Source organism: Acomys minous, assembly GCF_964271855.1.
Source record: "Acomys minous genome assembly, chromosome: 3".
Taxonomy (NCBI): domain Eukaryota; kingdom Metazoa; phylum Chordata; class Mammalia; order Rodentia; family Muridae; genus Acomys; species Acomys minous.
In genome coordinates this window covers 9,422,725-9,435,589 of record NC_140485.1, presented here as the reverse complement: position 1 = coordinate 9,435,589, position 12,865 = coordinate 9,422,725, and the positions used below count along the sequence as shown (strand labels likewise).

General features: G+C 38.4%; 1 protein-coding gene across 1 annotated transcript in view; it reads right to left on the bottom strand.

Moving 5' to 3' along the window:
* ESF1 (ESF1 nucleolar pre-rRNA processing protein homolog) overlaps positions 1–12,865 on the bottom strand; it is a 58,194-nt gene that overhangs the window by 35,080 nt on the left and 10,249 nt on the right. Inside the window, exons 4-8 of the mRNA XM_084774556.1 lie at positions 11,710–11,823; positions 10,900–11,000; positions 9,257–9,409; positions 7,985–8,099; positions 5,074–5,221 (exon numbers count right to left, since the gene is read on the bottom strand). Coding sequence (XP_084630682.1) covers positions 5,074–5,221; positions 7,985–8,099; positions 9,257–9,409; positions 10,900–11,000; positions 11,710–11,823 — 631 coding nt within the window. The remainder of the gene's footprint in view (positions 1–5,073; positions 5,222–7,984; positions 8,100–9,256; positions 9,410–10,899; positions 11,001–11,709; positions 11,824–12,865) is intronic.

Below are 12,865 nucleotides of genomic sequence, written 5' to 3'. Positions count from 1 at the left end.
TTTGTGAGTTCAAGGCCAGCCTGGTCTACAAAGTGAGTCCAGGACAGTCAGAGCTGTCTCAAAACAAAAAAACGAAACAAAACAAAAGAATTAAAATACATGATACAAGATAATGTACTAAATACTTTATATATATCATTTCAATCTTCCTATGAGCCAGGTACTGTTGTAATTCTTAATTTATAACTATGCAAAGAAAGGAATAGGGCTCTAAGAAAACTTTTTTATTTCAGGATATGATAAAGTCAGGATTTGAAACCAGCAGATCTATGCTTTTTTTTTCCTTACTATTGTACAATACTGAAGGTTAAACATAGAGCTTTATGATACTTGACAAATGCGCCACCATTGAGCAGCCTAGACATTAAGTCCACTGAATCCAAGATATTAAATATACTGAAAAATTATGCTTATTTTCTGATAATATTAATACTTATTTACTGACTAGGTGTTCTATTGTTAATTGTTTTATTGGGGGTGGCGTGGGTGGAAAGATGGCTCAATGGGTAAGAGCACAGGCTGCTTTTCCAGAGGACGTAGGTTCAATTCCCTGTGTTCACAGGCAGCTCAGAAACCATCCATAACTGAAGTCCCAGGGGATCTAACACCCTCTTCTGGCACTAGGGTTACTCAAACAGCACAGAGACACGCAGGCAAAATACCATATATGTAAAATAAAATAATTCCAGGATGAGTGAAATGGCTCAGAGAGGAAAGATGCCTGCTGTCAAGCCTGGTAACTGATGTTGATCCACATGGTAGGAAGAAACAACTGAGTCCTGCAAGTTGTTAATTTACATAAGCATACTCAACATATGCGCGCGCGCGCGCACACACAGACACACACACATTTAGCATCATTTTAAAAAACAAAACAAAGCCATCTGAAAAACATGGACCCAGTCATCCCCAAAAGACACAGAATATTACTTCTTTCGGTATTTCAGAACCATAGTTTAAAAAAAAAACACAAACAAAACTACTGAAAATTATCAGAAAAGCACATAATGTCCACATAAGCATATAAATTCACCTTTTCCATACCTACAGTAGATGAAGACAAATTCTTCCTTTTTATTTATGAGGGAAAGGCTATAAAAGCTCTGTGAGAAGTCTATACTATGTATAGTAAGAAATAAAACATTCAATTTCATCAGAAGGATTAATAAGCACCAGCCACCAAGGACTTAAAATGTAAAGTCTTTCATATCCAATATAAGCACCACTGCAAATTACATACGTTCCTTATTAAAATTTCATTACATTTATTTACTCTGTGTATGCATGTGCCATAAGGACTTTCAGAAGTTGGTTCTCTCCTTCCACTGTGTGGGTGGGTCCTGGGATCAAAATCAGACAATCAGGCTTGACAGTAAGAGCTTTTACCCACTGAACCATCTCACCAGCTTGGAAACTATACATTTTCAAAGAGTATGAATCATATAATTATGTGGGTTTATCAATATGTAATGCATACTAATAAAGAGCAGCTATTAAACATGATTTTCTTTTCTTTAAGCTGATGACTTCAGAACAGTATTTTGTGACAAACTGTAGAGGATAGTGCAGGCTGGAGAGATGGCTCAGAGGTTAAGACCACTAGCTGTTCTTCCAAAGGTCCTAAGTTCAATTCCCAGGAACCACAAGGTGGCTCATAACCATCTATAATGAGATCTGGTGCCCTCTTCTGGCAAGCAGAATACTGTATAAATAATAAGCAAATATATATATATATATATATACACACATATTTAAAGAGGATAATGTACTACTTTAGGTGATATAAAAACAAAAAACAAACCATTCAGAAAGTAAGAAAGTCAAGGCTTAATGTTAAAATGTGAGCTCTATGTTAAAAGTAGAAAAGTATTTATGTATTATTTCATATGCTACAAGGTCATAGAAATAATACATCATGTAAAGGGAAAGCCCTAAGAACAATGTTAAACTATAAATAAAGATGTTCTTTCTTGCTTATTTAAATTATCTATATCTATGTTTAACATTTTGGCTTTCTCATTTTCTGTCAGCACTGAACTCATAGTTGTTAATATTTGGTAATTCATTTAGATAATTCATTGCAAAGATGTAAAGGCAGATAATATATACAAAAGCTGAAGGGTTATATCTGTAGCTCAATTCAATCCCTTGAGCTGCTCAAACAAACAAACGGAAAACTGATTGCACTGACAATACTTTATTGGGCTGAGGATGGCTCAGTTGGTAGAATGTCTGCCACGCAAACTTGAAGGCCTGAGTTTAGTCCCTAACACTTAAGTAAAAGCTGGGCAAGTCTCCAATCCCAGCACTTAAGAAACAGACAAAAACAGATCTTAAGTTCAGTGGCCAGCTAGCTTAACCAATTAGTGAACTCCATGTTCAGTGAGAGAGGAAGAGACCCTATCTCAAAAAACAATTGAAGATACTTAATAATGACCTCTGGCCTCCACAGCACATGTGCACATAACCACATGTACACATATATGCAATACAGACACATACACACACACAGATACACACACACACACACACACACACACACACACACACACACACACACACACACGAACAGAGAGACAGAGACAGAGACTAACAAGAAATTACAACCAAATAACTAAGGGTGAAGAAAAATGGTATTATATTTTACAAAATTAGTTATTTCTAAGCAAACAGAATGATCAATTTAATAAGTACACAATCATTTCAATCCTCAAAATTTCTTAAACAGAGCTGGCCACTACTGCTTCTGCTATATCAACCTCTTCACTGAGAACATTAAGTTGGATGCACTATTTTTAAAGTTCTTCTTAAAGTTTCAACGGGATTACAAAATGAATTAAAGTTTCAAAGGGATTACAAAATGAATTAAAGTTTGAAAGAACTGACAAGTTAGTGAAGACGTATCACATCAAAATCAAGAATAGAGAACGTAACATCACAAGGATGATCCCAAGTGTTTTAAGATCTGTATTGTTTCTGAGCACTTATTTCTTGATCCATAGCTGTGAACTCAACTGGAAGACTATTAAGGACCAAAACGAAACAAGTTGAAGCCCACAGGAAGAGGAAGTCAGCTAGTCCCCTGGAATTAATTAAGCAGAGATCCAGAGGGAGAGTCAAATTTCAAACTCAAGAGACTAAACTATAAAGAAATGATATTGTTGATGTGAAAAATAGACATATGGGATTTCTAGAAGTGAATAACAACCAAGATAAAGAATTCAGTGGATAGAAGATTTTAGCAGAATGAACACTGCTGACAAGACATTTTGAAACTAGAAGATGTGGTAACGAAAGGAAATATCCAAAATGAAATACAGGGGAAAAGATAAAATTCAAGAGAATTGAAATGTTCTCTTAGGATGACCTCAGGGTAGAGTGCTTGCCTTGTATGGACAAAGCCCCACATCAAAACACCTACAGAGGGATGGCATGGTGACACATACCTGTAATCTCAGCACTTGAGACAATAGCCAGTGGATCTCTGCCAGTTTCAGGACAGTTTGGACTACACATAGAAAGCCTGTCTCCAAACAAATGAAAAATAAAACAAACAAAAATCTAAAGAGAGAAGATGCAGATAATTCTGTAAGGAAAGGAGAAAAATCAAATAACTGAAAACACCAATATTAAAAAAGAGACCACTTTGTCAATTAAAAGGACCCCCAAAATCTCAAGCTTAATACAAACACACACACACACACACACACACACACACACACACACACACACACACACACACACCCCTACCTTACTGTTAGAATGAAGAAAATCTCCAGTCAACTTTCACAAACAGAGTGTTACTATCAGTGTGGAATCAGGGAACTTTGGGAATCCATTTGAGATTCACAAGCAAAAGCAAATTTTTCTGGCATTTTCAGTCAAACCAACTTCAAGAGAGTTTGGTCGTAGCTCACTCTTACTACAGGTCTCTCTGTCTGTCTGCCTTTCTTTTTCTTTTTGGTTTTTCGAGATAGGGTTTCTCTGCGTAGCCTTGGCTGTTCTGGATTCCCTTTGTAGACCTGGTTGGTCTTGAACTCACAGAGATCACCTGCCTCTGCCTCCGAGTGTTGGGATTACAGGTGTGCACCACCATGCCTACCTAGCTCAGGCATTTCTTCAGTATGTAATTAAAGCCGAAAGAAAGAGATTTAGAAAGAGCGAGCTATGGAAGTTGGGGAAGTGTAAAACAAGGACAATATAAGACAGTGTTATATTCCAATCAATACGCAATAAAGCACAAAAGTTTTCTGGATTCCTATAGTCTTACTGGAATCCTTGCCTAGCATTCAAAATGACCTGGATCCAGTTCCCAGCACTGCAAAAAAAATGGGTGTGGTAGTCTATGCCTATAATCAAATCACAGACCTTGGCAGCAGAGGCAGGTGGACCTCTGTGTTCTGTGACTTCAAGGTAAGTCTATTTGCAGAGAAGGACTGTCTTAAAACCACTTAATTACCAATAAAGTTGGGGTGCATAACAGCATTTTACAAGTCTAAAAGGCTAGGCTTTTTTTGTTTTGTTTTGTTTTGTTTTGAGACAGGGCTTCTCTATGTTATCTTGGCTGTCCTGGACTCACTTTGTAGACCAGGCTGGCCTTGAACTCACATCGATCCACCTGCCTCTGCCTCCCGAGTGCTGAGACTAAAGGTGTGCACTACCATGCCCAGCTACAAGGCAAGGCATTTTTACTTAGCCAGAGTTTAAGTAAATTTTGTGGCTATAGAAAATTAAACTAGCAAAGTATGTAGTTTTTTTTAAAGCTTATTTATTGCTGTTAGCAGCACCATCACCACTATTATTACTGTGTATGTGCTAAAGCATGCACGAGTGTTAAGAGGACAACTGCTGGTGAGTCAGCCTCCTTCCATCATGGGTTCTGGGGATCAACATCAGGTCACCAGGTTTGTACCTCAAATGCGTTCACCCAACAAACATACTTCAAATATACATCTATGCAATTTATGCATGTAATTCTATGCATATGAATATGCTGTACAGTCAGTGTGGGGATCTTTTTAAGTTTGCCCAAGACATAGTTCTATTAACACTCAATAAAAGGACTACAAGTACCTTGAGACGCTTCTTCCACCTCCTCTTCATCCTCACTTGAGGAAGCTAAGTAGGCCTGAAAGTCCATGTCTAAAAGCTCGTCCTTTTTAAACTTTCTGTTAAGTGTTGTGATTCTTTCATGATCAGTCTCATCCCAAGTGATCTCCACCTTGAATCCAAAAATGAAAGTAAACCAACACATAACAGCACAAAGGTAAACTCATACTTATTAAAGCACAATGTTAACTTCAATGTTTAGTGTTACGTTAAAAAGCGTGCTTGGCATTTCCCTGGCACTTGATGGCAAAGGCTGAGGTAGATCTCTGTGAGTTTCAGGGCAGCCTGGTCTATATTGAGAGTTCTAGTCCAGCCAAGGCTACATAGTGAGATCTTGCTTTAAAAAAAAAAAAAAGTTACAATGCCCATAAAAAGTTCATACATGGGTATGTTAAAAATACATACAAATGGCATGATTAATAAGTGGTACCTTATTTGTAGACATGTGTTCACCTTTACCTTCCCCCTCATTCTCAGCTATATGAATGATATTGCAATACTGAGTGTAAACAAACAGATTAACTGTGGTAAGAGAAAAATAAGAATATCTGCTAGAAAAGGTTAATACTATTATGAACCAGTGAAAACATGATTTTCATGTGGCGAACTAAAGAGTGATATCTGATAATAAACATGATAATAACATGATATCTGTTAATAAAGCAATATAATCTAAATAAGTGTCATTTTCCTAAAAAGATTAAGAGCCACTGATGGCAAAGGTTTTTATGATTAGAAGTACAGCAAAAACTCTATATGAAGTAAGTTCACTGATAATATGACCGAGGGAGACTGGCTTCCATCCTCTACTCTAGTGGGTCTCAACCTTCCTCATGCTGCGACCCTCTAATACAGTTCCTCATGCTGTGGCAACCTCCAACCTTAAAATTGTTTCTGTTTCAGCTTTGTAACTACAATTTCTTTACTGTATGAACTGTAGTGTAAACATCTGTGTTTTCTGACTGTTCCAGGTGACCCCTGTAAAAAGGTCTTTTGACCTCTAAAGGGGTTGTAACCCATAGGTTGAGAACCGTTGCTCTATTCAGTGCCTCGTGAAAGGGTCCTAGGTGGCTTTATGTTTACAATACAAAGTCCAAGTCCTTGTTTTTTCTGTTTAGTTCAATTTCTCCATATTAGGACAACATGGGCACTAGTTAACCATGAGACCTTTAAAAAAATCCTTGCCACTCTCTGAGAAGTTTTAGCCAGTCACAGGATTCGGAGTTACCCCTACTCGGAACAGACATTGGTGATGAGACGGGATGCAGGATCTCCTGGCTAAATATGCTGCCTGTATTAAGTACTTAACATAATGCGGTTGGATCTTTTAGAATTCACTTACTCTGGGGTCTTACTACACTTTGTAACTAATCGATACCAGAACGTCCTCCCACAGCACAGCATGTAACAGATAACAGTGGCTCTCCGACATCAGCTTTCTCTATGGCACAGGAAAGGCAGTGAAGCCAGTGTGGTGTTGTAGAGTATTGCTGCAGGCAACGACTTGGGGTGAGATAAGGAGAAGCCATTTAGCTAAGGAACAGAGCAATCAGGCTGGTGGTGGCGGTGGTGGTTGTTGTGGTGGCGGTGGTTGTTGTTGTGGTGGTGGTGGTTGTTGTTGTGGTGGCGGTGGTTGTTGTTGTTCTCCTCCTCTTCCTTTTTTTGGATTTTTCGAGACAGGGTTTCACTGTGTAGCCTTGCCTGTTTTGTAGACCAGGCTGGCCTCAAACTCACAGCGATCGCCTGCCTCTGTGTCCTGAGTGCTGGGATTAAAGGCGTGCACCACCACAGCCAGCTTTTTAAGCTGCTTCTTATCAATATGAAAACTAGTCATCCTTATTTATTCTAGTTTTGCTGTTTACAAACTTTTAAAAATCAAACTCTTGCTTTCAGCAACTTTAGAATGAGGTAGTATTCTGAGTGTCTGTACACTGGATACTATACTGTTTGCACATGTGCGCCTATTTCAAATGGTCAATAGTTTTGTGTAGCTGTCATCTGAGGTAAAGCTACATCCTTCTTTTATTCCCTAGAATCTTAATAGCTAACACACTGACTATTAAAAGAATCTAAGATAGGGCGGGGTGTGGTGACTTACACCTTTAATGGCAGCACTCGGGGAGACAGAGGCAGGTGGATCACTGTGAGTTCAAGGCCAGCCTGGTCTACAAAATCGAGTCTAGGACAGCCAGGACTGTTACAGAGAAAACATGTCTCAAAAATACCTGGAAAAAAAAAGTATCTAAGAGAACCAGGGCCTCCACATGCGCTAGACAAGTGTTCTACATTGAAATACATCCCTAGGCCCAAGGAATTTAGTTAACAGTATGTGGGTAAAACAACAGAGGAAAGAAAACTAAGCCAAACCAAAACTAAGGCTTAAAGATAAGAAGACATTCTGAAAAATATGTGCAAACAGTATAGTATCCAATGTATAAACACTCAGAATACTACCTAATTGTAAAGCTGCTAAAAGCAAGGGTCTAACTATACATTTAATTTTTCTTTTTTTAAATACAGGATCTCATGTATCCCAAGTAGTTGACTCTTGAGCTCCTGGTACCCCTGCTCAACTTCCCAAGCACTGGGAGGATTAAAGGCATGTGCTACTGTGTTGGGCCCATCTATACATTTTTTAAAAAACAGATTTATTTATTATATATACAGTGCTCTGCCTGCATGTATACCTGCAGGCCAGAAGAGGGCATTAGATCACTTTATAGACGGTTGTGAGCTACCATGTGGGTGCTGGGAACTGAACTCAGGACCTCTGGAAGAGCAGGTGTTGCTCGTAACCTCTGAGCCATCTCTCCAGTCTCCTAAGTTACAGAGCTAAGAAATACTGTTGGGAAAAAAAAAAAAAAAAAAGAAATACCGTTGAGGTTCCCATTGCAGCAGATGTAAAATACTTTGGTTTATATGCTGTTAGATCAACTTCTGAGGCCACATCCTTGGGCTCATCATCAAAAGTAATGTCATCTGGTATAAACCTAAAAAAACAAGAAAAATTCAAACATAAAAGTAGTGATTACCATGGTTCACATTTTCTACTAATTAGCTATAGTTTCTAAAAATGTTTTAAGCTAGAAACTACCTTGGCACAGTATCTCTAAAATTTATAAAGTATAAATCTGAACTTTCACTAAATCAGAGAGAATTCTATATAGAGAGACTTTGCACTAGGAACTAGTTAATGAAAGCCAGCTCCCAAAAGCCCAGATGCAGTAACATAGCCACTGGCTCACTGTAGAGACCTAAAACCAAACAGAATTAACAAGGGGTAAGTAGTCTCAATACAGAGCACCACAAACATAAATCTCACTGAAAATAAAGGAAAGTGTAAAGCTGATTAAGAATAATCTTAGCTAGCAGGGTGCAGTGGCGCACACCTTTAATCCCAGCACTTGGGAGGCAGAGGCAGGCAGATTGCTGAGTCTGAGGCTAGCCTGGTCTACAAAGCAAGACTAGGACAGCCAAGGCTACACAGAGAAACCCTGTCTTGAAAAACCAAAAAAAGAAAAAAGCTATAATTTGCATAGGAGATTATTTCCACACATACATTAAAATGCATCTACTACATATTTATCAAGAACTATTGGGTGGTGGTGAAGAGAAGGCTCAGCAGTTAAGAGCACCTGCTGGCTCATGCAGAGGACTCAGGGTTGATTCTTAGCACCTAGCTGGCCGCTCACAATCGTCTGCAACTACAATCCCAGAGGATCTCACCCGATAAAATAAAAATAAATAAATCTTATAAAAAGTTTTTTAAAAGAATGATTTTAGGGGCTGGAGAGATGGCTCAGAGGTTAGGAGCGCCACCTGCTCTTCTAAAGGTCCTGAGTTCAATTCCCAGCAACCACATGGTGACTCACAACCATCTATAATGTGATCTGATGTCCTCTTCTAGTGTGCAGGTGCACATGCAGGCAGAGCACTGTATAAGTAATAAATAAATAAATAAATATTTTTAAAAAATGATTTTAAGGACAGAAATAATGAAAATGGCTCAAATTATTTTTAATCAATTATTATTAGCTTTTCTTATTAATTTTCTAGCATACAAGAGAGTACTGCTTATCCAAATATTTTACTGTTTATGAGCTTGCTATATTGTAAAATTCAGTTGCTATGACATAAAATGAATTACCTTAGGTCTATGAAAGAACAACTGCTTTCAAATTCCAGGCCATCACAATCTTCATAAATCTTACTTGCTGTTTCAGGAGAATCGCAATCCACTACTGCATAATAGTATTTCAGTCGTTTGAACTGGTAGTCTCTTAGCTTCTCTCTAGAGGCCCTAATTGGGGGAAAAAAAAAAATCAAATCAAACATATATATACAAGAACACTGAAGCCTCTCCATCAAAAAACAAACATACAGAAGACTGGCTTCAACCCCTAGAATGGCAACAACAATGAAACAACTGATTCAAGAAAAATTATAAACTGGCTTTTGTTCCAAGTTATCTTTCCTTACTGATTTTAACTCTATAAACACTGAATACTTAAGCTCAGTTTACCATTCTGAAAAGGTGTAGCTTTTTTGTTGAGACAGGGCTTGTCTATATAACTGCCCTGGCTGTCCTGGCTTTCCTGACCAGGCTGGCCTTGAACTCACAGAGATATGCCTGCCTCTGCTTCCTAAATGTTGGGATTAAAGGCGTGTGCCACCACACCAGGCTAAGGCATAGATTTTTACTATTTGGAATTTAGTGTCAAGTGAAGAGGATGTGCAGATTGCATGTACTTATCTATAATCCTAACTTTTTACTATTTTTTGTTTTTATGTATTTTGCTATCATGTATAAATATCTCAGGTAAAATTTCCAGATAATACATTGTATTTAAAACATGCCTGTTGATTAAAAATAGCATATTGCTCTCGCAGAAGACCCACATTTGGTTCCCAGAGCCCAGACTGAATGACTCACAATCACCTGTAACTCCAGCTCCAGAGGATCAACCCCTCTGGCCTCAAAAGGCACCTGTACTTATGTGTTCAAATCCACACGCAGACATACACACAGAACTAATTAAAATTAATAAATATAAATCTTTAAAATATGCCTGTGATGTGTTATCTCTAATGCCTTATCTTGAATAATGTTTGTTCCAGAAATGAACAATTTTTATATCTATGTACATGTGGTGTGTGTATGTATGTGTAGGCATACATGTGCTATGGTGTATATGTCAGAAAACAATTTTTTCTAGAGTCAGTTTCCTCTTTCTACCATGTGGGTTCTGGGGACAGAATTCAGGTCCTTTGGTTGTCAAACTAGATGACAAGTACCTTCACCCATGAAGGCACCTTGCTGGCCCAGGATTTGAACTTTATAAGCCTAATTCACCCAACTGTAGTCTGTTCCTTAAAGGTCTTTCTCTGCTACTTTTGTTACCAACACATAATCACCATTTTTTATAAAATGCACAGATAGCTCCACCTAGTGGTTTAAAACTACTTAAAACTTAAAACCACTAGAACATAAAACCATTCATTCCTTTATTTTTCTGTTTAACACTCAATTAAGAAAAAATATAATATGAAGATAAAAACAAAATAAATTTATAGCAATGAAGACAATCATGAACTGTTTTTTATAAAATACTGCAATCATTATTTCTAAGCATACACACAAGATGTGCTGCCAACTATAATCAGTTCTCAAGCTGTTCAAATCCTCAGTGTTAGTGTAGAGCAATCTTCAGTCCTATTAAAGTAACAGAATTCTTAATTAAGGACACGACTTTACTAGGCTTGGTTTTATACTCTAGAGTGACTCAGTACCAGTCCTTTTCAGGGGCGTCCTCAGGGATACTCAGTAACTCCACTGGTCCTTGCACTTGCTCTTCCTTCATCCTCTCCTTTCCAAACTCCGAAGGATATATCTGAACACAAAAAATAAAACTGATATAATCCACATTGTTTTTCATATAAAATGCAGATCTTTCAAAACCAAGACATCAAGAGTCATGACTCAGCTCAATAAAACAGCTCATTTCAAACTCACTTTAGGAAAGCAAAACTAATTTCTAACTACACGAAGATAAAGTATTCTGAAGAATGTCCTTGAAAATAAGTAAATTAGGCCAGAGTATAATAGATGGGGATGGGGACAAAAAACCAAAACCAAAACAAAAAACAACAACAACAAAAAACCAGAGCATCATCAACAGCAACCTGTGCTCTCAAAAGGCGTCCTCTAACTTCCATGCACACCTGTGCACACCCACAAAACTAAAATATAAAAAATCTGCTTCTCTCTTTTAAATACCTGTTACATTAGTTCCACATTCAATTGTATTGGACAATTTTAGATTAAGGAAATATTTTTTTCCAAGAGGAAAATTAAGGTCAGTTTTTTCCCCCTCTTGGTTTTTTGGGACAGCATTTCTCTGTGTAGCCTTGGCTGTCCTGGACTCCCTTTGTAGACCAGGCTGGTCTCGAACTCACAGAGATCCGCCTGCCTCTGCCTCCCAAGTGCTGGGATTAAAGGCTTAAAGCCGTGCACCACCATGCCTGGCAAGGTCAGTTTAATTAGAAATAGAAACAGATTTAAGTAAACAAATATTTACTTTAAATAAAATCAATTCTCACCTTTACAGAAAATACGACTCCTCCCTTGGGCTTAAATGAGTTGAACAGAGCCAGCAAATCTTTTGCCTTTAATCTATCCCAGTCCATGTTGCAAACGGCTAGTCGGCGTGTAATCTGAGAAAGTTAAAGTATTAAAGATCGAAGATTCTGTATCTCCGCACACGGCCCCCCCCTTCTCTCCCCCCCCTCTGGTTTTTCGAGACAGGGTTTCTCTATGCTATCTTGGCCATCCTGGACTCTTTCTGTAGACCAGGCTGGCCTCGAACTCACAGCGATCCACTTGCCAAGTGCCAGGATGTAAGGCGCGCACCACCACGCCCATCTCTCTCGTCCCTCCCTCTCTTTAAAGACAGGGTCTCACTACGTAGCTCTAGGGCGTCCTGGAATTCACTATGTACCCCACCTGCTTCTGCCTCCTGAGTGCTGGGATCTGCATCGTTTTCCTTTTTTCTCTTTCTTTTTGCTTTCTATCTTTCTTTTTTCTTTTTTCTTTTTTGGTTTTTCAAGACAGGGGAGCCCTGGCTGTCCTGGACTCACTTTGTAGACTAGGCTGGCCTTCAACTCACAGATATCTACCTGTCTCTGCCACCCAAGTGTTGAGATTAAAGGTGTGCACCAGCATGCCAGCTGATCTGTATCATTTTCAATGCTTGAAAAACAAAGATAAACAATGCAGTATCTTTTCTATCCAGTTCTAAAATCCTCTGTTATTCAACCAATTTAACATGCAAAGAAAGCTTCCTGTGAGACAAACAATAGTAAGACCACAACAGATAAGCACTAATTCCAAACTGGGTTTTGAAGATCAATCGGTCTATCTATCTATCTAACATGTATACAGTGTTCTGCTTACATGTACACCTGCACATTAGAAGAGGGCATCAGATCTCATTATAGATGGTTGTGGGCCACCATGTGGTTGTGGGAATTTAACTCAGGACTTTTTTATTTTATGTTATTTATTTATTTATTTATTAACTCGGGACCTTTGAAGGAGCAGACAGTGCTCTTAAGCTCTGAGCCATCTCTCCAGCTCCCGTGTTTGAAGTTCCTGAACTAGGGTGGGGTCACAACCTGATGTCTTAACAGTTTTAAAGGTAGTCTACCAGTGTGGAATGGAGATAGGTTTTTCCTTACTGTGCAATAAGACCATAAA